Below are 26,465 nucleotides of genomic sequence, written 5' to 3'. Positions count from 1 at the left end.
GAATAACACATGAAAGTGCACATAGTCCCAGTGAAAATTAATGAGCTCCTGTATATGTAGGTTATTACGTACAAGAAAGGATACTATAGTCTGTTCTCTGGTAGAAAAAAAATTCTTCACAAATCTGCTCCACACCTTGAGACTACCTGTCAACTAGGCAAAATAAAATCATTTAACCAATTTGCAAGCCAAACTGCTTGTAGAACTGTAAATACTTTATGCCAAAAGTCGCTTGAAATCAATGGAGTTCTGCTTCTTAGAGCAGTGGGTATGAGGTAAAAATATCTTTAAAAAAATTGAATTATTTTGGAAGTAACAAGATTACTGGTGTATGAGAAGTCACAAGAACTGCTGGAGTATGAAGTTACCATGAATAATGTATGTTTCCTGCCTCATTTACATCTGACTACTGAAAATGCCTACACATTCATAAAATGTAGGAAGTGTGACTGAGATCAACTCTCAGAGCTCAGATAGAAATGGTCAGTATAGTTGCAGTTTTCGGTATACGTAGTCTTCAACATTATGCTTTATGCTGACACTGATGCCTTCAGCCCTTTCCACATAGTTTTGTGTGTGCCTCCTTGCTACACAGGGAGGCTGGGCAGAAGCAGTGCCAAGCCCCTGCTGTTGGTGGCACCTGAGGTGAAGTCTCAGGATGAATTCTGAGCCAAGGATTCTCTTTACAGAGAGTGAGCATGCTTCCAACACAAGAGACTCTTAATCTGGAAATTCTCTAGCACTGTTAGCTTACAATAGAGACTATTAGACTGCATAATTCATATGCAGTAGGAAAAAAAAACACAGCACGATCAGAGCTCAAGTTGGGAATGTTTGAATTTCTGTCGCATTGCTGAAGCCTCTTAGGAGCTCAGCTATATAATGGAATCTTTATCAGACCATCAACCAATTGTGATACTTATCTGTACACTGTTGCATTTTGGGTTAAGTGATAATCCATCAAGGCTGGAAATCGCTGTGTACTTTTTAAGTTGCATACTTCATTACTGCAAGCTGACAGCTGGATGGATTTGTTAGCACTAGAAATATTTGTTCCAGACACAAAGAGCAGGTTCCTAATATAAAATATTGTGATATTTCCTTTCCCTCATGTCTTCACTGTGCCTGTTTGTGATTTACATTTCATGTTTATAATGTTCATTTACGTGGCAAAGTATTAACAGTATGAAATCTATCTTTATTTGTGCTGGAATGCAACGGGCTCATTTCACAAATAATATGACCAAATAACATGGCAATAACCTTCATCTTTTATCATGATAACTGTTAAGCAGAGAAAACTACAATTTTCTAAATTCCAGATATTTTTGCTTTAGCTTGTGTAAGACATAAAAATGGAAAAAAACAAAACAAAACAGAACAAATATATTTCATGGCAATCAAGGTAACTAGTATGATGTGGATCATGTTGCCAGAATTTTCATTTGTGGCTAGACTGCTTTAGTGCAGTGCATGTTGACTAAAAGATTACTCTTCAGTTGATATTACAGCTGTAAAGCCTCTTTTAACATTATTTGAGAACAGGGAACTCCACACAGAAACTTTGTTTTTGCTTTTTGTCTGTTCACAATATAGACATCAGGATATTTCCATTTTTAGTGTGTAGTGATAATGGAGGTTCACGTTTAGTTTCATACTGCATGAAAAGGTCCTTCAATTCATAATTACAAATGAAGGCTACTCACTACCCCATTGTCCTGTCTTCTGTTAACCATAAGAAGATATCTTCTGTGGATGCAATATCCAAAATTCCTAACATTTCTCTAAAAAGAAAAATTATTTTCGTGTCATTTTTGTACAGCCACTGGCTTGAAGCTAATGTGCTTGTTCTAAAATCACCACACATATGAGCATGTACTGTTTTGTCATGATTCTAATTCTCAGTGGATATACTTCGAAATCTATAGGAATCTAACCAGCAAAGATTTTTTTTTTTATTTATTTTTTTTAAATGATTGGTTGGTACAGGGAGATACCTTGTACCATGAGGCTAACATGTAACAGGAACACCTGAGGACTCATGATTTTCATTTTATTGCATATATCAAATCTGTGTACATGATCGACTGCACTAACATTCTCAAAAGCCACTTTTATGGTATTAGAAGAAGGCTTTTACTGGCTGCATATCTATCAAACCTAAAAAACAGAGTATTTTGAGTTAGAACAGGTGCTACAATCGCCTTTGTCGATCCTAATTTTGTGACCCTTGAGAATTCACAGTATTAATTGTAACACCAGGCTTGGCCAGCAGGATAAAAGACTAATTAAATGTTGTTTAGGCAAGGGAACAATTAATCTGTGTCCCCTAAAATTAGCACTGTGGACTACTAGCCTGTTGAAAATATACTTTAGAAGCTTTAAAAATTGCAAGTCTTGTTCAATTCACGAGGACCCAGAGAAGGCACAGACACATGAGAACTGCACAGGTACATTAGATGATTTTCTTGATAAAAAACTGGCAGAATAGAATTAAGCATAAGCATTATAGAGATATTTTTCTTGTACCTATTTTAATCTATTGCTTTTCTCTCTTCCCAGAAACTCTAGAAACTAGCAAGAGTCACACAACTGAAACAGCAAGTGAAACCAAGTGAGCTGCATATACTGAAGGAGTTGGGAGAAACACTTGGGGATCTATGAAGAAACAGACAACTAGCAAGAACTCACCTTCCTTGCTCATGTTGGGCAAAAGTATCTTGGATTTCCCAGCATATAGGACAGTTCTTGTGTGTCCATCAAGTACCACAGAAGAGACGAGCACAGGAGTGCCTAATCTTTTTTTTTTTTCTTCTTGGTTCTAATTTCCTCATACTTTCATAAGCATCAGGTTTGAATCTCACTACAAAAGGCATATTTTGATATAATATGTTCAACTGTTTGATCCTTGTATTGGGTTTATGTGTCAAGGTTTTGGCAGCAGAGGTGCTGCAGGGGTGGCCTCTGTGAGCAGAGCCCAGCAGCTACCCCATATCAGACCAGAGCCAGCTCCAGCTGGCTCCAAAAGGGACCCGCTGGTGGGCAGGGCTGAGCCTGTGAGCAACACTAGGTTGGCCTCTGGGAGAGTGGATTTAAGGAAGTTAAAAACAAAACAACAACAACAACAACAACAAAAAACACTGCTGCATGACAGCAGCTGGGAGAGAGGATGGAGAAATGTGAGAGAAGCAGCCCTGCAGCCCCCAGGGGTGGTGCAGCAGGAGGGCAGGAGGTGCTCCAGGCAGAGAGCAGCAGTTCCCCTGTGGCCTGTGGAGAGGCCCCTGGTGGAGCAGGCTGTCCCCCTGCAGCCCATGGGTCCCACATGGAGCAGATCTCCACGCTGCAGCCCGTGGAGGAGCCCCCAGTGGAGCAGACTCTAGGCCCATGGAAAGGAGCCCACACAAGAGCAGGTGATCTGGTGGGAGCTGCTGCCTGTAGGGGAGCCATGTTGGAGGAGTATGAATGGGCCCATATTGGAGCAGCTCTTGAAGAGCTGCTGCCTGTGGGAAGCCCATGTATGATCAGTTTGGGAAGGACAGCATCCCATGGGAGGGACCCCACGTGGAGCAGGGGCAGTGAGTGACTGTGAAGGAGCAGCAGAGATAAACTGTCATTGACTGACCACAACCCTACTTCTCTGTTCCCCTGTGCCTCCTGGGGAGAAGAGGTAGGAGAGGTAGATGGGGAGGAAGGTGTTTTTAGTTTGCTTTTGGTTTCTCACTGGTCTAGTCTGTTACTAGCAATAGGCAGTAAATTACATTGATCTACCTATGCTGAGCCTGCTTTGCCCATGACAGTAATTGGTGAAGGATCTCCCTGTCCATATCTCAACCTGTGAGCCTTTTTTCATCATATTTTCTCCCCCTGTTCTTTTGAGGAGGAGGAGTGAAAGAGCAGTGTGTGATTGAGTTCAGCTAACCGTTAGTGTGAAATGAACATAATCCTAAACCAACTTCTCTTAAATTTTGTCCTCTTGCTCTCTAGGTACATTGGATACCTGCTTTGGGGTTCTCCAGGTTTGTCATCCCTGTTGCACAGAAGCATAGGATTTTGCCAAGATGACAAATGCCTGCTGATGAAAAGCAATGAAAAGGATGCAGACAGTGTTATACTCCTGCATCTCCCATCTGCACCTGTTAGCTAGTAGTGGACCTCAGGAGACTGGGTACCATTTCTGTCCCTAGTCTCCTCTACTTTGCCCATAATCGTGCAAAGGAATGGAAGGGCACTTTCTGTTCCTGGTCACTCTATCATCTGGTTGGAGATGCTCGTTTGGAAAGGTTTCCCAGCTACTGCTCACCTGTAGCTTGATGTTTTTTCTGGGTAATAGATATGAGTTCTGACCAGAGAAAGCTCTGAAAGTTTCAAGACTTAGGTAGAGAGGCCTGTAAAAATAGATTTGGACTTTCATCGTGGTCTAACTTAGGTTTACCATGCTTTACTAGCACACCTTTTAAACGGTTGGGCAACAAGCAAAATGAAAAATAAAAATAACGAATTAAGTCATTATAATATCAAGAGATAACAGTTCTTGCAAGAGGGGAGCTAAAGACTTACTTGAATGTCTGATGGGGAAGAAGTCTATAGTCTTGCTTTGAATCTCATTTTTTTTTTGGTCTACTGGGAAGTCTAGAAGTATAAGTTAGTAAAAGATTATTATAAGAGAAGGGAAGATGAGAAGGAAGAAATAAAAAACTGGAAAGTTGTAATTTGCTTATCTGGTTTGAGTGAAAACAGACAAAATTAATTTTTATGCTACTGCTACAGCTATGAAGTAGTATATAAAACAACTAGCTTTTAGCATGCTGTCATAAAATACTGCTTTTAACATTAGACAACAATCATTTTATTATCAGAGCTGAATGCAAGTAAGTATAAGCAACTATACTTGTTATAACTCCATCCTTGTTTCCCTTGTCCCTCACATATTCTGAATCTTTTCCTGACTTTGTTGTTTCTCTCTCTATCAGTATCTCAAAGTACCAAGTGACCTTAATCAGATGACACAAAAGAAAAATGAAGTCACAAGCAAAAAACTGGTAATGCTTAACATTCTTTTGATATGAACTGAACTGAGAAATATAAGTATTGCCCAAATAATTTCTGCATTTTAACTACCTATAATCAGACAGCTCTTTATTTTTTTCTCATGTAAATTCCAAAAATGGAACAAAAAGAAGGTAATTGTTGAAACGTATGCTATTAAGTGGAAATATTCATACTTTGAATTTATAATAGTTTATCAAAATGATCATACCTTCAAATCCTTCCTTAATCCATTGTAAAGTCTTCTAAATTTAGTTCTCTGTATCTCTTCTAAGAAATCTTTCCTTTACCCCAAAACAATAAAATCAAAGAAAATTATAATAGAGCAGAGATTTAACTCTTTTTTTTTTTTTTTAATTTATATATGAATGTATGTATTCATTCACTATCTGGACACCCTGACTGTTAAACAAACTCTTGGACTTTGCAGTGCAGCTGCCTGGGAGCAACCTCATATCTCTGTTATGTGCAATGACTTTTGGAGATGTTTTTAGGCATTGCTATATAAAGCTGTGAACATTCTGGCACAGTCATTATACAAGTGAGTCAGCTGAGACTGACTCAGCCAGATACATGCAATAGAACTGAATTGATCTATCTTTTGACTTTGGGATGCTCTTGCAATGTTACTTTTATACCTATTTGTGTGTGGGTCGTGGTGATAGGGAGTTGTGAGATTTCAGTCTTCAATAAAAAGAAGTCAGAATTACCTAGTTTCATAATGTCTTTTTTTTTTTTCCATTGATATGAAAGGGTTTAAAATGAAAAACAAACAAACAAACAAAAACTTGGGGGAAGGATTAACACAATGCCAACCTAGAAAGGGTTTTGTGTACATTTGTGTGTTTAAAGACTGCGAGCACAAGCTTTTCTCCTCTGCGAATCCAGAAACATGAAGAGTTGTTCTGAGTTGAGGTGACTTTTCCTACACTAATTACCAGTCTCTCTTCACCTATAGGACTCTGAAGGAGGACCATCTGAATTAACTTTATACTAACAAAGGATTTCCCCAAGAGAGGGATCCCTCTTTCCACTACAGGGGGCAAATCCACAGTCTTCTTGTGCCTCTTCCCAGTTATAAAAAGGGAACAATAGTATGGATCTATGCACAGCTTTCACAGATAATGTTACATAAACCTGATAGAAGGGAAACTACTCATACAGTGTATAATTATTCCTTCCTTAGTCCCCTAGAATCTTTTCTTGTGATACATTTTATTCTCATTTTGTCGTACATTCCTTTGCATGGTTTTAGGCTTTAAGATACCCTTGACAAATATATAAAAAACAATACTTTTCTCTGACATCAAATTGTGTTTAGACTTCTGAGTTAGTTGGTAATGTACCAGTAAAAGAATAATTAATTCCTGAAGGACTGAGTACAAAATCAAGCATATGTTTGTCTGAGAAAGTGAAAAGTTTGACAAAAGAGGATGTTTATGAATTACCATGTTATTATTCAACTGGGTCAGTAGCTTTTTCTCATGCTGTTTACTAAACTCCATGCAGATTAAGACAGAGATGGGTCACACTGTTCCAGAAATAACTGATGATTTCATTTCCCCCCCCCCCCCCATTAATTCAAGCTTTTAGTAATGAAGAGGTGCAGTCAACATAATGTAAAATGCCTTAGATCTACAGACTCACTGGGCTCTTTAAACCCTGTATTATATTCCTACAATGGCATTTCCTGTGACTGGATGTGCAGTAACGTATCCTCAAGGTGGACTGTCTTGTAGAATAGAGGAATGTCCAGCAAAATTTACTAGAAGTCATTCAAAAGTATCTATGATAGTACTAGTTAAATGTTCTCAGCAGGAATATTATGTCAGCTATTGGAAATCCATTGGAAAGGTATCTCTTATGTTAGAAATCCAGTTCAAAGATACCATTATCTAGTATGTACTACCCTATGATGTGGAGCAAACTTCTGCTTCTTTAAGGCATGATCAAACAAGAACCAATAGACTACAATAAAGAAAAATGCTGCTTCCAACCTACCTGGAAAGCACAATAAATATATATATATATATAAAATTAAATTGGTCTGTAGGATGAAAATATATGAATAGTGTCTCAGCTTCATGACTTTATGTGCTCCTTCAAGTCCGAACTCTTACTGAATAAGAAGCAGAAGTGCCAAAGGAATATATGTTTATATGGTACTTCTTGCTCAGCCAGAAGAAGACACTACTGAAAATGTGATCCTCTCCAGATTGGTTCTTATGTAACCTGTATTTCAGCTGTGTAGGTGCTCTGCCAATCTAGACAAGGTTCAGTCTAGCATTTCAGGATGAAGAGAAATGGCAGAACACAGCCCTCATAACATTCACTATAGGTTTATGAACATTATTTGTTTATGAGTCCAAGACAGATAGGGGAGGAAGAGACCTAAGGAGAGCATTTTGTCCATTTCCCTCTGCCATGGCAATCAAACACGTTGAAAGAAAGCAACTCTAATGATGGAAATCCTAGAACTTTGATAGCTACACTGTGTCGCTGCTTCCTGTACATTTAGAAAGTTTCCCCATTAAATGCTTTTGCCACTAATTCAGTGGATTTATTTTCCCTGTTGAGCTCGAAAAATAACTGCTCATCACAGTCCTATTGACTTTTTTTTGGGGTGGGGGGGGAAGCAAAACCAAACAAACTGGTGCCTTCAGCTTCCTCACAGATTATATTTTTAAACTTTCTGTTCTTGTTCTTTGGTCTGTCTCCATCTGTGGTCATCTTCCAGTGTAACACCCCTGTTAAAAACAGCACTCCAGTTGCCATCCATTGCTTGGATAAAACACAAATTACTTCTGCTTTACCCTAATCTTTCAGGAGTAGGATCAATGAATTTCTTTATTTTTGTCTTTCATCTAATGTATTTTTATACCCTTCTGTTGTTTCATTTCTCCTACCTTGCTTGTTGCAGTTAGTTTTGCTTCTTGTTTCTGAATTTATTCCTGTTTTCCTGTGGTTGTCTTACACACTATCACTGTAACTTATACACTGTAGCTTATGCTTATAGTAATCCTCTCTTCTGTTTTCATATTTTTGTGGGTTTTGATTTCTTTAATTGTTAGACAGTACTTCACTAGTCTACTATAAGTCCTATTTTTCTCTGCTTTGGGGTAGACTTTTTTTTTTTTTTTTCAATACAAATTATTCAAGAAACAGCTTTCCACACTTCCTTTGTCCTTTAGATTATCTGGCCAAGAGACTTTATCAACCAGTTCCTTGAGTTTGAAACAGCCTCATCTTCTCAGTCATTTTGCTGCATCCCCTTCTTTTTCCAGAAGAAGTGAGCTCTGATCTTTCAGTGATTGATCACTTTCACACAGATTTCCTTCCTCTTTTACTCTCTGGTAAGTAGTATCTCTTTGTTACTGTAGCATCAAACAGCATACTTTCTAAGGTGTATTAGAGCTGAAGCTTAGAAGAGGGTTCTCTTTCCCAGCTCATCCTCTTAATGCCAGGAATTAGGTAGTGAAAATGAACATTTAAGAGTAATGGAAAATGAGGTCCTAACCCACACTTAGGAGGCAACAGAATACCTTAATAACAGTGGTACACTAAATATACAATCACATCAGAGATATAGGATAGTTACGATCATATAACAACAAGAAGAAAACAATTAAAGACAGCAAATGCCAGCATGGAACACACCAAGCACTTTGTCCTTCTAGACAAATGCTTCTTCAAGCCCCCCAAAAGCTGGGAAGCTTTTGCTGCTTGACTCAAAATACTTTCTATAAAGGCATGGTCATCCCTACCACTCTGTTCCTTTTCAAAAACATATTCCTCTTGCTACTATTCAACCCTTGGAGCATTAGGCTGTCTTCTACGGTCTCTCCTTTTTTTTTTCTTGAGGAAAGAACTGTTACAGTACTCTTTTTCTTTTTCCTTTTCGCTAAGATATTTTTTCACACTCTAATATTAAAGCTTAAAAATGTAATTTCAGGTTTGATGACAGTTTATTACATGAAGGCCACAATATTAAAATACCAACACCCTATGGAGGAAGAAGCTGGGTGATCTGATACCATCACAATCTTTATACAATGGACTTGCATTTAGCTCAACTTATTCTTGCAAGTTAGGCAGGTCACTACAACTGATTCTTAGCAGTACTTCCAGAAAGAAAAGATTTCATAACTGTCTCAACTTTCTTGGGATAATTGTAACTCATCATATGAATATTGTGCTGTGATAACTCAGTATTATTTCCTCTCTCCTTGTACAACAAAAGCCATCAACAGACCACATAGGAACCTTCTCCCATTTTATACACTGTGAGAGATTACTAACTATTCCTTACCCAGATGATGATTATCTGTGAAACCTTGCAGACACACGTGCACTATTGATTGGTCATTGGTCATTGAATATGATGGTAAAATTAAGCTTTATATTTTGCTCATAACAAAGAAAAGCAGTACTAGAAACACACACACACAAAAAACAACAACAAACAAACAAAAAACCACCTACAACAATTCTAGCAGATCATTGGAGAGAAATTTCATCTCATTTACTGTAGTTACAGTAAGATAAAGACACCCCTAAGTTAGGAATATCTTAAATTATAAAAGACTAACAAGACTAAAATGTGATGCCTCTTTGTTACCAAGCAGGATTGCATCAACAGTAATTCCAATGCCAAGACACTTATCTTGTTTTAAACATTAGCACCCAAAATAACCAGTCTTAAAAGGTCATGTTTATTTAAAAATAGCTTGCTTGCATTTTACATTAAAGTTAATTTACTAACCTTAAAAAAATTAAATGCAAATGTATACAAATAATTTAAGCATCCTGTCAAAGTTCACATACATACCGCTAGAGCAATGAAAATATTCAAGGTCATATGAAATCTTTCTTAACCATGTACCATCATGTGGATTATTCTGTTAAATGTATATTGAACTCAAATGTTTGAACTCTCTCTTTAGCAATTTCTATCCTTTAAAAAAAAAAAGAAAATCAAGCCTATAATTTCCTATTTATTACGTGTTTTTCAGGCCATAACAAAGAAGCATACTGTACCTCTGGTGCTGTTGGCTGTTGCCGATGTGGTTGTGCTGGTTGTTAAGGCTACAGTGGTTGTGACTGTTGCAGTGGTAAGGGAGGGGATGACAGTAGTGGGAAGCAAAGTGTTGAAAACATCTGGTGAGTGGAAAAAAAATATAAAATAAAATCATATCATGCAAACAAAGGAGAACCATAATAGTGGTTTAATTTGTAAATACAAGTATGTCAAAAATGACTAAATTAAAACATGATTAACATAAATTATTACTGGTACAACAGCGTACCTTTAAATTCTTGACATTATATCACTCTCAAATTTTATAGTCAATCTGCTAGCATACAGAATTTAAAACACTGTTAAAATGACTGAGTTTCCACAGATCTGGAGAGTGAATGTTTAAGTGACAAGAATCCATTTCTTCACTGAGCCATTTTAAATGTCTCATATAGTAGAAACCATATACAGATGAAACATGCTGTGTCAGAGTGGGAGATGATAAAACAACACCATCATGCTAAAATAAACACACACATGTTAACGAGAAATGGCTGTATGTTAAAAACACCCACTTTCAGACAGACTCAATGGAAGGAAAAAGGGGAGAAAATGCTACTAACTATAAGAGGTGCTTTTTCCGGATTGCTTTTCTTCTTCCCACACACTTGTTTAAGACACAGTTGTCTGCTAAGATCCAGAGCAGAGTATATTTCAAAATCTTTACCCTAATTAGCAAGCAAAGTCATCTTGCAATCATCCTTAACACTTACAGGTTATCATTAATATACAACTTAGAACTGAAAAATCAGAAAGGCCAATAATATTATTGTTAGTAAATATAAAAATCAGAAAAGATGCAAAGCCCTGATGAAGAGTATGTTACAAAACCCTTCAGCTTCTTATCAAGTGCAGGTATGCCAAGCTTAGGCAGCTGCCACTTCCTTGCAGAGGAACCAACAATCTCTGTTGCAAAACATTCCAGTACAGAGCAGAACATAACCAGATGTACAGATTGAAAATACTTTGATTACACTGCCAGAAGCAATAAAGACCAGTATCACTTTGCTTATAAGGTGATTGCAGGTTTTAAAGAACAAACAAACAAAAGCCCTGAAGAGAACTACAGAAAAGCACTTCTGTGAGGAAGTAAAAAGCATCTGACATTTTTCAGATTATTTATACCACAGCTTTAAAAGGAAAGGACTAGTTTCTCATCAGTTTTTGGTGAGTAAGCCATTCCACACTGATTTCAGTAAAAACATTTCTGAAGGGTGCTATTCAATGCAATAAAGGAGCAAAAATCTGACCCATGATCTATCTTCCCTTGCTGTGGAAGGAAATGCAATTGGTCTCTGAGTACCATCAATTCTGACTAAAATCAATGAAAGCTAAAGTAGCTCAGCTGTTTACAATATTGGGCTCAACAGAAGACATTTCAGAGACAGGGCCCTTGAGTTCAGCATGGTATAATTATACTCTTAAGACTTCAAATTAAAATGTGTGCCTTATTTTCATGATGGATGACAGATTACTTTGGCACTTAAAAAGTCTTCTTGTCTGTAAATACCTATGAGTCACCTACAGTGTCCTGTACTCCTCTGGTTTTGATGAAACACCAGCACTATTCTCTTCAGAACCTATACCTGTGGGATTTCCCACTTTGGAAGCCATCAGAGAATGGCATGAGATCTCTCTTTCATCTGCTGTACACTGACATTTACATCTGTTTTACAATATAAAATATTCCCAAACCAGAAAAATTAAAGCAGTCTTTTCAAAAAAGCCAGCATAATTACATTAATCATCAGGAAAAAAAATGTAACATTACCTGGATGCAAGTACCACAATAATTAAACAGAACTGAGTTTAACAAGCATTAGAAATACATTAACATGTTAAAAAGATACATGTCATATGTACTGATCTATGCAATTATTCCTCATAAAGGGAAACTCCTTCTTAGATAAGTATCTGGTAAAAATGAAATCAAACAGGAAAAAAAAAATCCCTACCTCCTTCATAAGGAGAGCAAAGCCTTGTTTATTAGAAAAGCTTTACAAATCAGTCTTGTACATAAAAACTAATTAACGTGACTTATGGTTCTCTTGGTTATCTTTCTTAAATATGTCGTTTACTTAAGTCTATGCAATGGCAAGTCAACTACAACTGGCAAAGGCAGCTATGGTTTTATGACAGTGTTTTTTGTTCTAAGAGCACATTGTCTACCCAGTGTGCAAAACACTGGCATGAATGAATCACTGGTGAATTTAGAAGATCATTGTTTTCTGGTTTCTCTTCTGACTGAAGTATTTCCAGCAAGAATTCTTATATTAAAAGAAAGCCCACATAGGAAACTGAGACTGATTAACAAGAACTAGGAGATAAGTGTTTTAATACAGATACGTAGGTTAATCTTTTCTGATCACATCAAGAACAATGAAAACTTAGTCAGAAATTAGTTTCCTTATCAGAGTCACTAACTCTAATGCCAAACATCAACACAGCAGGTTGTCAGAAGCCCTCAGAGAAAAACGTGTTCTCAAAGGAAACATAAATACAAGGACTAGGAGTGTCTTTGTTTCTTTCTTACTAGAGTAAGGAGAAATTCACCATGCAAATGACTGTAGTTGGTCCGCTTTGCTCATAGCATTACAATTACTTGCTCTCAATAACCAAAGTACAAGATAAGAACCAGGAATCATCCTGATGAGCCTTTTATCGGCCAATGAAATCTAAATTTACTCTGCATTCTGGGGACGCCTTGGCTCTACATAATAGAATCTTTTTCTTTAATGATGTGTGTCATGGGAAGGTATGTGTGAAGTGACAAAACAGCTAACCGCTCTACAGACAACAGGTTTTGGAACTCCTGGACCATATTTCATGCTTAAAACCTATTTTGGCAGCCCAAGTCTAGATATAGATTATAAGTCTGAAATGCACTCAAGTCCCACATTCAAAAGACTTGAATATTTGGGCCCACCAGTCCTACTGAGTTTCTCTGACAGAAAGGCTCTTCAGTTCTTCTAGGAAGATCTACAGGTTCTTGCAAAAACCCTACCAACCTTGATTATTATTATTTTTTCAATGAAAGAATGCAAATCTTGGACTTCAAAATAAAGAAAAATAAGATGCAGTGCCCCTCATTCTACCCTCATTTATTGGACATGCAGGAGGTAGGTGGGGTTGGTAGCTCCCAAAATCAGACACATTGCAAATATAAACTGATTGATACTGATTGAAGCACAGGCTTCTGTTTAAGGCACATTAATCTCATTCAGTATTCTAAAGAGGGTATGCTGTTACATTTACATGCCAGAAGAGGGAATTATAATTTGACTGTTGCTAGTTCTGTAGGACTTTCTGTCATTGCTTTCACTTCGGGGTACACCTATCAGGCTACTAGTGAGGCAGACACGTTAACCACAGCTTCCTCTTTAAAAATTTTTGAGAGAAACACTATCAAAGGTGTTACACAGATTTGACCTCTTCTTGAGCCCTCTGCAAGGAAGTACCTTAATAGCATGGACTTGCAGGTTTCTGCCCAATAAATGTGTGTTGCAGAGATACTTCATTCTATTTTCTGGCCTTGCAGTTTCTGAATCTGGTTGTACAAAACGTTCAGCCAAAAACAAATTTTTGTTTACAACTCCCACACCCCTAAATACTGAAGGTAATTATGATCAAGAGACCATGCAGAGTGGAACTTTTTAATTCAGGTAGCAATACCCAAATCAATGCACCTGATCACTGTTTCCATAATACTGAAGTATTAATCCTTAGCCTCCTGTGAAGCAGAAAATAGCCATATTTTGCAGATGGGGAATCAAAGAAGATAGAAAAGCCATACTTAGAGATCTAGAAGTCAAGTAATAATTGTCACTGTTAGGTTTCAAGTCTCACTACTAAAATGAACTTCTGGTGGCAGATATTCAGCCAAAAATTCAGTAATGTACTTAACCTGGTATTCATTTCATCACCTTGCTACCTCTGAAATACAAGTGATTCACTAAGAACTAATTGTTTCCATAATAGCTTCTGGAAATTGAAAAGGGGCTAGATGTCACATGGAGGGGACTTACTGACTTTAGTCAAAACTCTTTTACATGAATTTCCCTCAGGTTATATATGAGACCTGATCTAGATTTTCAGTGAAAGAGATAGGCTTCTAACCTCTGTCTAGCAGCACAAGAAGGGTTTGAGAAGAGCTGCAAATACTAAGAGGACTCCCTCTTTTAAGACCTGAAGTAGTGTCACAATACAGTGGACGCATAGAAGTATGGGGAAGGTTTTACCGGCATGCTTCAAGTGCCACTATTGCATGTTAGCATGCCTTTAAACTGCACTAGCAGTGGCAAGGTGAAGGCAGACAGCAGGTTATCTGGTGGCTCATTGCGAATGCTAAAAGGAGGAGCACGTAGTGCTTGGCTCTTTCAGGAGGCTGCTCTTTAGAACAGGCACATATCTAGTCTGTTTACGAGTGGCAGAATAGTGTTGTGCAAGATCAGCTCAAAAACACTGGCAAGCCCTGCCCAATCATAATTTTGTGCTTTCCTCTCCTTCTCTATTGAACTGATGCTGCATTCTTCTTATTGTAGCAGAAGACATTCATCCATTTAAGTGTAGGGAGCCTGGACAATTTACTCTCACTGCAGATTTGGCCCTAAGCATTTTTACTCTCCATTTCCAAAGAAATGAGAAATGGTTCTGTTTGGTTTAACAGGCTTACATGAAAGATAGATCTGACCTATCAAAAATATTTGACTTGTTTGGTGAAAACACAGCTGATATTCTGAAATGACTGAGCACAATTCAGACAACACTGACTGCAGTTGATCAAAATGTAAAGGCTTTGTTCAAGCTTGACAAAGACTGACAGAAAAATTAAAGGACAAACTGATAATGATGGATGGCCCTTGCTGTATTTTGACTGAGAACAAAAGAAATTCTAAGTAGTAAACTGAACTGAGTGATGACCTACCTGGGAAACAATCTCACTACTCTGTGCAAAATTTAATCAGAGTCTGTGGTATGTAGTACTAAATAATTTAGCAAGGTTTTAAATTCAAAGGGAGATGCATTTAACGTTGCTCCCAGAAAACAGAATTGAACAAAGGGATCATTCAGCTTGAATATCATGTGCCAATAGCTCCTAGCACTTAGCCTGAATGATCATGAAGCCTCATGGACATGAGGTCAAGGGGTTCTCTTTACTAATTGATTCAGATTTATGAAACTCTGAAATGGCAATTATGTGCTTGACATTTTTGCTAGCAAATCAGATGTCATTAAAAAATCCAAAACCTTTTAATAAAAGCCTCATGTAGATCTAGATCCCTAGTTAAAAAAATTAGAGACTACTGTAGATGAGTCATAATGCAAGATATACAACTGGGCTAAAATTTCTAAGCAACCTAGGAAGAATAGAAAATAAATTCACACAGTATCATAATTCTGAGATGTTTCATGGCCTGTAGGTGACATTAGATGTTGGAAGATGTGGGAACTTGTTAAGGTTTTATTTAACACAGTTTGGCTGCACAATCAGGACAGAGGAAAAAAATGAAGTCTGAAGAGATAACAGGGTTTTGATGTCATTGGGAGTTCTCTCAGTTGTTATAGAAACTTTGGTAGTTTTTTGTTTGTTTGTTGTTTTTGTTTTGTTTTCTATTTTGAAAGTAAGAGGTTTCAGCAGCAAACAAAGGAGGACAAAGTATTACAAAAAAGACAATGCCTCCTTCTGTTTTCAGAGAGTCAAGCAAAAATATTGGTATTTGCACATCTCTGGCCCAAATTCTATCCTTAGAAAGTTAAGAACATAACTGCAAAGAACCAAACACACATCAATATTGACACTCATTATTGGCAGCATGGTATCACCCAAAATTACTTAGAAGTTCGTCCTTTAAAGTGAGGACCTGATATCACATCATGGCATATTTCAGATATGCTCTGACCAGAAGAGGTTATGACAGCATTAGAAGTATGATGAATACGAGAAAACAAAGTGCAGTAGGAGGTTGACATTGAGCTATGAAGAAAAAAAAGTTAACTGTCCTTAATTGCCTTAAACAACTTCTCTACTGAATATCTCATTCACTTTGAGTGCCACAGCAACAGCAAGACTTGCAAGGGTGTGGGAAATTCTGATTTTCTTCCAGTAAAGCTGGATCAGGCACAGGCAGGTGTAGGAGCTGTCAGAAAACAAGAAGCTGTGACTTGCACATGTGACAAGAAAGCATTGGAAGGAATTGGCCTCACCCTTTTCAATGGAATACTTAAAAACCACCCTACATCACTTTCCACAGGGACTCTGAGGAGCAGAGCTTGCTGAGTGGGGCAGCCCCCACGCTTCCTCTTCAACCTCTTCCACCGCACAGAACATTTGGGATTTGCTGGGTCTACGCTTTTTGTAGTGCTCATGAATACTCACTAAAATTCAGACAGCTGCAGTAAACACCCCCAAAAAAACACTTTTCAGCAGCGTCTGGCTAGCAGAACGTGACCTTTCCACAGAGCACAAATGTTACCACAAATATGGCTTTCTCACCTGGAGAACAAAGTAGTTTGTAGCACTCACAGAGATGCACATAGGGACCACAGGACCATTGAACCAAGTATTTCACAGGAAAGCATCTAACATGAATATTTAAGTGTTGTGCTAGTGACTGATAACTTTTAAAATGAAGAGTTTGACCTTGGAAGCCCTAAGTGCTTACTTCAGGGATCATCTGATCCCCACACCACTCCACTGAATTTGTTATCAGCAAAAGCTGTCCAGCTGCAGCTCCCTTGAAACAAAGAAATTTGCAAAGGAAGTCCTATGATGCTGGAACACTCTCATTTCATTGTCCCCTCATTGCTTATCACCATTCTAGCCATCTGAAAAGCTCACCATTCTTGCTCTTTGTGAAGCAGAAGAATAAAAGGTGACATAATGTAGTATCTCACAATACATCTACACAATACATTGCAGTTTGGGTGGGGCAGCTTATAGGAATTGCAACTACTGTATTGAAGAAAATTAATAGGTTGTAATGTAGTATTTCTTAATTTCTACTTGTGCTAAAACCAGGTGATATACAGAGAACGTAAAAAGATAAATCTGACAAGGTTAACAACTTGTTCTGATGAGTAGATATTGAAGATTATCTTAACACAACAATTTAAATTCTCAAGTGGACAAACTCTTTAATACTAAAGAATTTGTTTTCGAGTGCTCTATGTTTTACTTTAATAATGTTATTAGCATAAATGTACCTCTGAGGACAATCAAGACAGATATTCCACAGAAAAATTAATATTCCATGTTTTGGAGTCATATGAATACAATACTTTAGACTAGTCCAAATGTATACTGTGCAAGACCTATGCTTTCCCAAAGTTACCTTACATTTTTCCAGTAGTTAGAAAAAATCTTTCACATTTTATAGTGGTAAAATTAATAAAAACCTATTATTTTATTGAAGGTATCCATTCTATCTTGTACACCTTTTTATTTGAAGCAGTTATGAATACTGCACTGAGCACATCAGCGAAGCTTATGCAACTTGCCTGAAAGATCTTAAGTAAAATTTGCAGAGCAAGGAGAAGGCTAAGAAGAATAATTTTGTAATTCAATGTTCTAATAAAAAGGTATAGGTTTTAAAGCACTGTTTGAGATTGCAGCCTCAAATGAGCAGCTTCACTTATAAAAAGGCATCTATACATGCCCTGATTTTGTTTACCACTCTTCATTAAGAAATACATATGTACTAACGAATGGATCTCTGCCTCTGTAAGATCATTACTTAGACAGTAGAGATGAAATGTTAGTGAAAAGGAGGTAGCATCACTCCCATTTTACAGCTGGGAAAATGAACACAGAAGTATTAAGTGGAACATCTTATATTTTACAGACGTCTGATCATGATAGGGGAGTTCAGAATGAATCTCCTGAGTCCCACTTTAATACTCTACGGGAAGAAAAAAAAAAAGAAAAAACAGAAAAAAAACTCTTAAAATTGTATTTTAAAAGCAATTGTCCTTATACCTGCAGTGCCAATTTTACTGCATTCAAGACAAACTGTTACCACAAAAGCCACCATCTTACACGAACAAAGCCAGCATGACTTGTCACAGAAGCACAGCATTCTATCATTATTAATATGGTATTTTAGGCCCATCACCACTGCTTAAAGATCACATTAAAGCTGCGATGTTCATTTTTATTCTTTTTAAGTAAACAGGCAAGCCATATTTCCTTGTTTCTTCAAGCCATAAAAATAGAAGTATTAAAAATTAAATGAAATAAAGTACCAGCATCTGGCCCTTGAAAACCTGTACAGAAAAGCTAATGTACAAGACAAATTCAGACACCAGCAGCCTTGAACAAAGATGACAGCTTTCTCAGAATGACACTTGACTCTTTCCATGCAAAAAAAAAAATAATTCAAAAAAGTTCAGCCAGAACTACAGTAGGATGAAGAAAGAGGTCAAGGAGAATTCTCTAAAATTTTCCTAGTAGGGAGAAAAGTGTTGAAACTAAATGGAGGTAAACAGAAGGCTGGTCTCTATTTCATTATGGTTGCTGCTTTAACTTCTCTGAGAAATACAGGAAAAAAACAATGAAATTGCTTAAACAACTCAAAATTCACTGCAATAATTTTAGGGTTATAATAAAGGCATAACATAGAATATTATTTGAATGACTTTATTTCAAAATAAAATCAGAGAGGTCTAACACTAATCTGAAATGCTTTGTCACAGTGGGATAGCTGTATCCCATTGAAAATTAGCTTGGACAAGTTAATGGGATCTTTACAACAAAAATAGTTTATTGCACTTCTTTGCACCATCTTTGATTAATAAACTTAATTCACATTCTTATTACCATAGTGCATTACCTGAGAGAACAAACTCCAATCATTTTAGTTGTCAATCTTTATGCTCTGTCTTTTTTTTTTTGTTCAAAAGAGTACTATTCATCTAGCTGAATTCCTCAATGACTCTGGCTTTGTATAACATGCTACTATGAATGCTGGGACGTATGCAATAAAGTCAAGACTTGATTTTATTACAGTTATCCATCTTTTGTTCATGCAGACAGATATTTGGTAGCTTTATCTCTAAGCCATCAAATAGGACAAGTACCATTCCAATAGAATGCCGAAGTATTTGTTATAAAAGAAGCCTGGTCAGATCTGCTAATTTATTTTAAACAAACAGATTTACAAATCATTGCAGAGAGATTTCAGTTCCTGCTTGTGAATGATGAAAGCCATCCAGAGCTCTCCTCAATCAAGCAGCAAACAAATACTGCAATGTATCAACCTTGTCAACTGCTTCCTACCAATCATGGATTAGAGAACCTGTAGAAAATATATATTAAAAAAAAAAAAAAAAAAAGAAATCACAGAGGGCGAAAACAATCTACTACTGCGATGACCCACAGCAATACCTAAAGGAAAAAAGAGTTTACCCTGTCAAATCTCTTTCCTATCTTTCCTCTCTCATTTGGTTTGGTTTCTTCTTCACTTGCCAGGAGAAATAATAAGTTTCAACTGAAAGATATACCCTCCCCAGGCATGAAGTTACCAAGCAAAAGCAAAGCTTTTCTTCAAGGGTGTGTTTGGTACTAAATGAGTTGTATGGATACAGGTGAAGAAAAAGTAAAGGAAATGCAGACTAGAGTATAAAGAAGATACAGAAAAAAAAAAATCTTTTATACTTCAATCTCCAGTCCTTCTAACAAAAGAAAATTAACCTTCACTGAAAGTTGTTCGGACTGTTTTTCTCACAGATGACAGATCACCTTACATCATAACATGAATTCCATCAGTGACAGCAGATATTTGGAGACCCGTCCACAGACACCTGCCAGGTAAGTTTCTTCAAAAGGGATTAAAACTTTCGTTATTCTTGTGAGGTAACCACAGCCTTCTGCAGGAAGTCAGGATATTGTGGGAGATACTCAGACAGTGCTAGGTATTCCAACCAACTTCATCAACTTTGGTAGATTCACATTCATACTTGCAAGCAATATTTTCTTTTCCTATTACAAACAGCAAAAATAGAATAATCATAACAAATAATTACTAACGCCGAATTAAGGATATTAGAGATGGTTAGAGATAAGCAAATTCCAAAGTATATACTCCTCTCTGACACTCTATCCTTCATATTTGATCAAAGACCTTAGATACCGAACTTCACATAGCTCTCTAAGAAAGATGCAACATTTTTACAGAAGCTTCCCCACACTCAGGGGTAAGCTAAAGACTCAGGATGCTGTGTGCAATCTCCCTAAAGCAATTATATCTGTCTCCAAACTATCTCCATTTGCTCAGAACCAATGACTTGTGCTACTTTCCCAAACTTTGTAATCTCAGTTGGAGCAACACATGGTACTAATGTATCACCAGGCGACCATCACCAATTGACATTCTAAGTATAATCACTGCACAGCATATCATTTTTCCTTTCCTGAATTCAGTGAAAAGATGAGCAACCTATTCTCAAAAGAAAGGTAAATTATAGAAGCACCATATCAGAATGACAGAGACAGGAGACCCTCACTTGCATTCAAAGTAGCTCCTAATGGTGCTGGAAAGATTGCAATTTAGAAAAATTACTAAGTTACTTTGATAATTTCATTATGGTTGTGTGTGTGTTTGTGTGTGTGAATAATAAATGATCTTGATGGAAACAGAAAATAATTAGCAACTGTTCAACTTTAACTTTGTCATCAGTCACAAGTGAAATCATTCTGTTAACAGCCTTATTTTCTTCATGAAGCCTGCATGTGATATTCATAGACACAGTAATTTTGCACTCTGACCCCTCACCCAAAAAGGCATGATTGAAGTAAAGTTCAGGAATGTAAGAGGTAAGCAATAGCAAACCTTGAAGTCCAGAAAAATTAGAGAGCAAGCTGTGCTACCAAGAAAATCAGAGTGATAATAAACTCAACAGTACTATTTGAGTAATACATCTCACTGAAGATCATTTAAGAGTTATGTTCCAAAGAGCAACAGCACTACATCTAGTATAAGTTATTCAAAAAGTACTTTACTAAAGGTGCTCTACCTGTATACAAGCATCCAAAATATTAATTTTTTTTGCAATTACTGCGTGTGGAGAGAAAACCTCATTATAAATCAAAACTAGTATGCAATCTTCTCCTTTTCAGAAATCACATAGGGAGCCCAAATCAAGAACTATCTCATTAGCCAATTACACATGTACATAGAAAATTGAATTTCTTCAGGTGTTGTGTGACATGATCCAAAGCTACAGGTTTTTAGAATAAGTACATTGCTAACTTATATTTAAATAGGAATGAGCTATGTGTGCTATATGTGTTGGAATAGGTAGTTAAAAATTGGCACTCGAGACAGCATCTACTGCTGGGGACTGGGGGGGGGGGAGAGGGAAGTAAAAGCAGGACAAATTCAAATTTAAGTCAACTGAAAGACCCTGGATTCAGTAATTCCAGCAAGTACTCCATTCAAACAAAATAATAATTTAATGTTATCAAAAAAAAAAAAATCACTTTATTTTAAAACTTTTCTTTCATCCAAAACAGTACTTAAATGTAAAACATTCTCCTAAAGCATTTCTGTGGTTTGGAATGTTATTTTCTTGACCTTTACAAAATAATTTTGAGCTGATCTGAAAGAAAAAAAAAAAAAGCATCTTACTTTTCTAAAGTCACCATAAATGAAGAAATATCAGTTCATACAGCTCAACTATAGACCCTACTGTGCAAGTATTTATCAACAAAAAGCAATTTCAAAGTAGATGCCTTGCAAGTGTTCAGGGATAACAGCTGGCCAATTCATCCATAAAATTAAGCCAACAATTCCACCGTAAGTTTCTTGACAGACTTCTCATACCTGGAAACATAAATAAGCATTATATTTCTTTAGTCCAATAATAAAGGCTATATTACACAATGTTTTCTTAATTCATCTGGTTGTGCAGCATTCCAGCAAAACTGTTCTTTTAGGTTTGGGCCACTTGTTTTAGTGGCAGCTAAAAGTCTTCGGAAGAAGTTAACTTTAACACTATGAAAGTGACTTAATACCTTGATGTCACTATACAAAGTTGATGTGTATGCAAAATCAAAATAATTCAACACAATTTGAAGGGCTATACTTTGCAGAATATCATGTGAATACCATTTTCTGTGTGTTTATGAGGCTACCTTTAATAAAGGGTTTACTGAACTTTCTCAGGACTGTGCAACTTAACCCCTACATACCTCAGCTTCTGCACAAAAAACATGGAAAAGTAAAATAAAAATTAAAAAAAAAAAAGTTTTGGGGGAAGGAAGACTCAGTTTGGGGTTATGAACTCTTCTTTTACATTTTTGAGATGACAAGTCTTCAAGAGCATTCTTTTATTTATTTTTCAGCTGAAAGCTCAGATTCCTCTGTCAATGAGTCATCTCCTTTACATTTTTTGTACTTTATTTTTACTTTTTAAAAGATGGAAGTAGGAGAGACTGTTCTTTTCACCTCTGTTTTAAGGACTCAGAACTGAGGGATCCTCTTTCTTTTAATTCAATCACAGAAAAAAAATCTCAAAACCAAGAAGTATAGATATTCACATGCACAGAATTTCAAATTAAGTCCTGAATGGTCTTCTGAGCCTCATATTCTTGATAAGCCTTCATTGCTTTGGGAGTAAAGGGGTTTTTTTTTGTTTTTTTTTTTTTTTTTTTGTTTTTTTTTTTTTTTTTTTTTTTTTTTTAGTAAAAACACCCTCTATTATAGCTTTATGGGTTATTATTGTTCCATTACATCACAGGTCTGCTCAATTCTCTTTTCAGAAGCCCAAGCTTTGTTCAGTCAAAGGGTAGGATTTTCCCACAGGCAAGGAAATTCTCTTCTCTGAGACACATCTGTGAGTGAGATGTTTCATCTCAGGAACTGTAAAGGAGGTGACTTCAGAAATTGTCCAGCTACCTGGGCTACCATCTACCAATATCTAGCATCTTAACACCAAAATGGAGGGCAACTAGATTACTGCCAAGTCTGCTGCTCCATACAAGACCTCCATATAAGGTCTCTCATTCCTTTCTTTCCTTACCTCGTCTCCCTGCCTTGCAGTGAATAATTTTTCTATGTTTTTGGAGGGATGTGAGGAAAAGGTGTCCAAAAACAGTCTACAAGTTTTTATCAAAGGTCTGCAGTGAAATTTTTTGCAAGCCAGGAGCTCTATTGCCCATCTGATAACCTCCGTTTTCATAAAAAGGAAAATTATCGTAACTTCTCTGACTTTCTTCAAGTTACTGTTTGACTTGGTGTTTACTTTCATAGAGTGAGAGATGTGCACAAGTGAGTTACAGAAATAAAGGAAGATGAGGGGCTCCTATGAGAACTTCAAGACAGAAATTAAATGCAGTAAAAATTTGATAGTGGGCAAATGAACAGACAAAGATAAAGGAGTTTAGAGCAGATAGAGGTAATGGAGTTTGTTCGCTTTCAGATGTGTTTTGGATTCCACAGAGTTTCTACTAATTTAAAAAGAAACTTGTGTAAAAGAAAAAGTGCATGGTACTGGAATTACAGGTGGCCTCAGAAGGTGAACTTCTGTAATATATGTATGTGGAGGTAGGAATTGGTGTATATATATGGAAGTGGAGGTAATAAACTTAGATGTCTGGTGCAAATTTGGCATAGACTTGTTCTAGACATGGAAAGATCAAACAGATTTACTACCAGAAAGAAAATGAAGAAAATGATGAGAAAGACCATGAAAGAAGAGTCTGGGTACAAAGGACAGGAATCTGAGAAATGCAAAGAGACTAAGATCATAATTAGTAAGACATTGACAGAAAGGTGAAAATTCTTGAGAAACTAGTGAAGGGAAGCCACATGAAAATGAAAGTGATTTTAACTGCAAGGCAGTGATCCAACTGGAAATGGCAAGCAAAATAAAAGTGGAAATGAGAACATTACAGTGATAAGAATGGCTGTGGGACTTAGAAAAAGATATAAGCCACTGGTCTAGATGGGAAACAATAGGAGATATACTGGGAACTGAAATAAACTATGGAGGTGATGGTAAGAAGAATGAAGGAATGCCATCAATGCAAACGTGAACAGCCATCACAGTGAGATTTTCAATAATTCAATACTTACAGCACAAACAGCAAAAGAGGCCAAGTAGATTGGAAAGTTAAGAAATGAAGAGCTCAACCAGCAGGGTTTAAACAAACAAAAGTGAACACTTTTCCCTCAAAGCACATAATTCAATTCAAAACTTGTTGCCACAGGTTATTGTGAAAGCCAAGATGATAAATGTTTTGAAATAGGACTGGACACACATGGAAGATAAATACATCAGAGTCCAAAGGAAAGGTGCAGTGGGACCTTTGGTCCTACACGTTGTAGGAGATCTTGTTTGAAATTACATTTCAAAATACTAACAAGGATATAACTTTGTAATTCACTTGCCTTTATTTGTGAAGAAATATCTTGTCTAAGAAAAAAATATTTGAGAGGCCGAAGTCAAGGGAATGTGTTATGCCACTTTTTATTCTCCAGACATACTGAGTTTTGGCTCAATCTCTTTCTACTGTATGTATAATTTGGAAGTAAGGACTGCCTAAGAACATCCACAGAAGCCTATTCATGTCAATTACAATATTTCTTTGATAGATAATTGATACATGACGTATTATAGCTTAGAGTATTTCTATTAATTGAATACATGACTTAAAATTAGCAAATCAGGATATTTCACCCAATTACTTCATTTCAAGTAGGTCTCTAAAACTATCAAATGCTGCTCCTTCCAATAAGAAGTTCTCCTAATGCCATGGACTTCTGTTACCTACTCAATATGATGTTGAACTATGTCTTCAGCAGTGACCTCCAGAGATCATTAACTACAATTACATACATAGCAGCTGTGCCTTCAGTTTCACCGTGATGGACCACATCCTTTCTCAACTCCAGCTAAATCAATGCAATTATTACCTAAGCTTTGCAAGTAGAATCTGTTTTTGGGTTGAGCATCACAAGTTTGAGAGTTAGCTCTGTTTACTGATGATTAATGACTAGTATTTGAACAAAGATATATAAAAATTCTTAATAAATTGAAAGAGACAGAAAATTGCCTGCAGCACATTACCAAAGGAAGGATGTAATATATCTAGCCAGAATGTGTACTTCTAAAGCACTAAGCTCGCCAATTAGAATACGGAAATGACAACAGCTACAGGCATTAAAGCTTGTGCCTTTGTTATTGCAAGAGACAAACGTCTGAGCAAACTACGTCTTGCCTTTGTACTGCTGCCTATAAACTCTGACTTTGTGCCCACCTTCCTGCTTCATGAAGTGTTTTCTTGACATTTATTATTAATAATAGAAGTTAAGAAAAATGAAAGTAGCAGTCATTGATTCAGCAAAGCAGCATGAGCATATTTAATGGTCGATACTTTTTATCTGATTTAAATACATTCCCTTTCTTTGAAGTCTGATTTCTTTAATTACACTACTATCTAAAAAGATTTTTTACGTTATCAGATGCCAATTATGTTAGACATTGTCATTCATTTGCTTATAGTAGTATTTATTTCCACTGCCATCAACTCACACCTAAACAGCATTACCTCATATTTGTTTACATGAAAAAAAAAACATTATTTTTATGTATAATATTTTGTCTAGGTTGATCCAGTTAAAGGCATGTAACACTCTTTTTTTGGTTTGCATAATCAATATGTACATAAACTTTCCTTACCCTTAATCTCTAATTATGATAAACTACACCTTTCATTTTTAGGCAAGCTTCTCTCCATGCTAGAGCTGTCTAAACCTCTTCCGAGTAAGGAAGATAACTTCAGAAATTGAGGGAATTATTATATAGAGTCCCATTGAGAGGGGGATTTCATGGGGGAAAAAGAAAAAAAAAAAGAATAGAAGCCACATAGAACTTTTTGCAACCTTAATGAAGAGAAGACAGAAAATCTGTAGGTGATGTAGAGGGAATCAAAATACAGATTAAAAAACAAGAAAACAAAAAAAACACTGTAAAGCAGATTACACCCCCCTGCCTCTGCAGAGGATACCTTCCATTGATGTACCCTGCCTTCTCACACAAGCTCGCCTGGCAAGACTCAATCGTCCATAGTATCTCTCTAAGCTTGGGGATATGATTATCATTCTTCCTCTCCTACACTTTAATTTTCTCTGAGCTCTGGAGTTGCCTGGAAAAAAAACAAACACCACCTGTTAGTTGTTTGAAATCTGTGGAGCTGGCCTTCCAGAGGCTTATTAGGTGCAGTGGCTACTATCACTCAGGGCATTTATGCCTAACTCCATATGGATTTGGCAGGTCACTTTTCCTAGACCTTACTTCCCTGACTTGCATCTTCAAAGAATCTCTTGTGAAGAGAGATTCTCTC

The 26,465-nt window shown here is 36.7% G+C and overlaps 1 protein-coding gene across 1 annotated transcript in view; it reads right to left on the bottom strand.

Moving 5' to 3' along the window:
- CADM2 (cell adhesion molecule 2) overlaps positions 1–26,465 on the bottom strand; it is a 645,157-nt gene that overhangs the window by 36,148 nt on the left and 582,544 nt on the right. Inside the window, exon 8 of the mRNA XM_035540482.1 lies at positions 10,084–10,203. Coding sequence (XP_035396375.1) covers positions 10,084–10,203 — 120 coding nt within the window. The remainder of the gene's footprint in view (positions 1–10,083; positions 10,204–26,465) is intronic.

This window comes from Cygnus atratus, chromosome 1 (genome assembly GCF_013377495.2).
Source record: "Cygnus atratus isolate AKBS03 ecotype Queensland, Australia chromosome 1, CAtr_DNAZoo_HiC_assembly, whole genome shotgun sequence".
NCBI classification, from domain to species: Eukaryota; Metazoa; Chordata; class Aves; order Anseriformes; family Anatidae; genus Cygnus; species Cygnus atratus.
The sequence above is the reverse complement of the archived record's forward strand: the minus strand, read 5'-3'. Positions and strand labels throughout refer to the sequence as shown.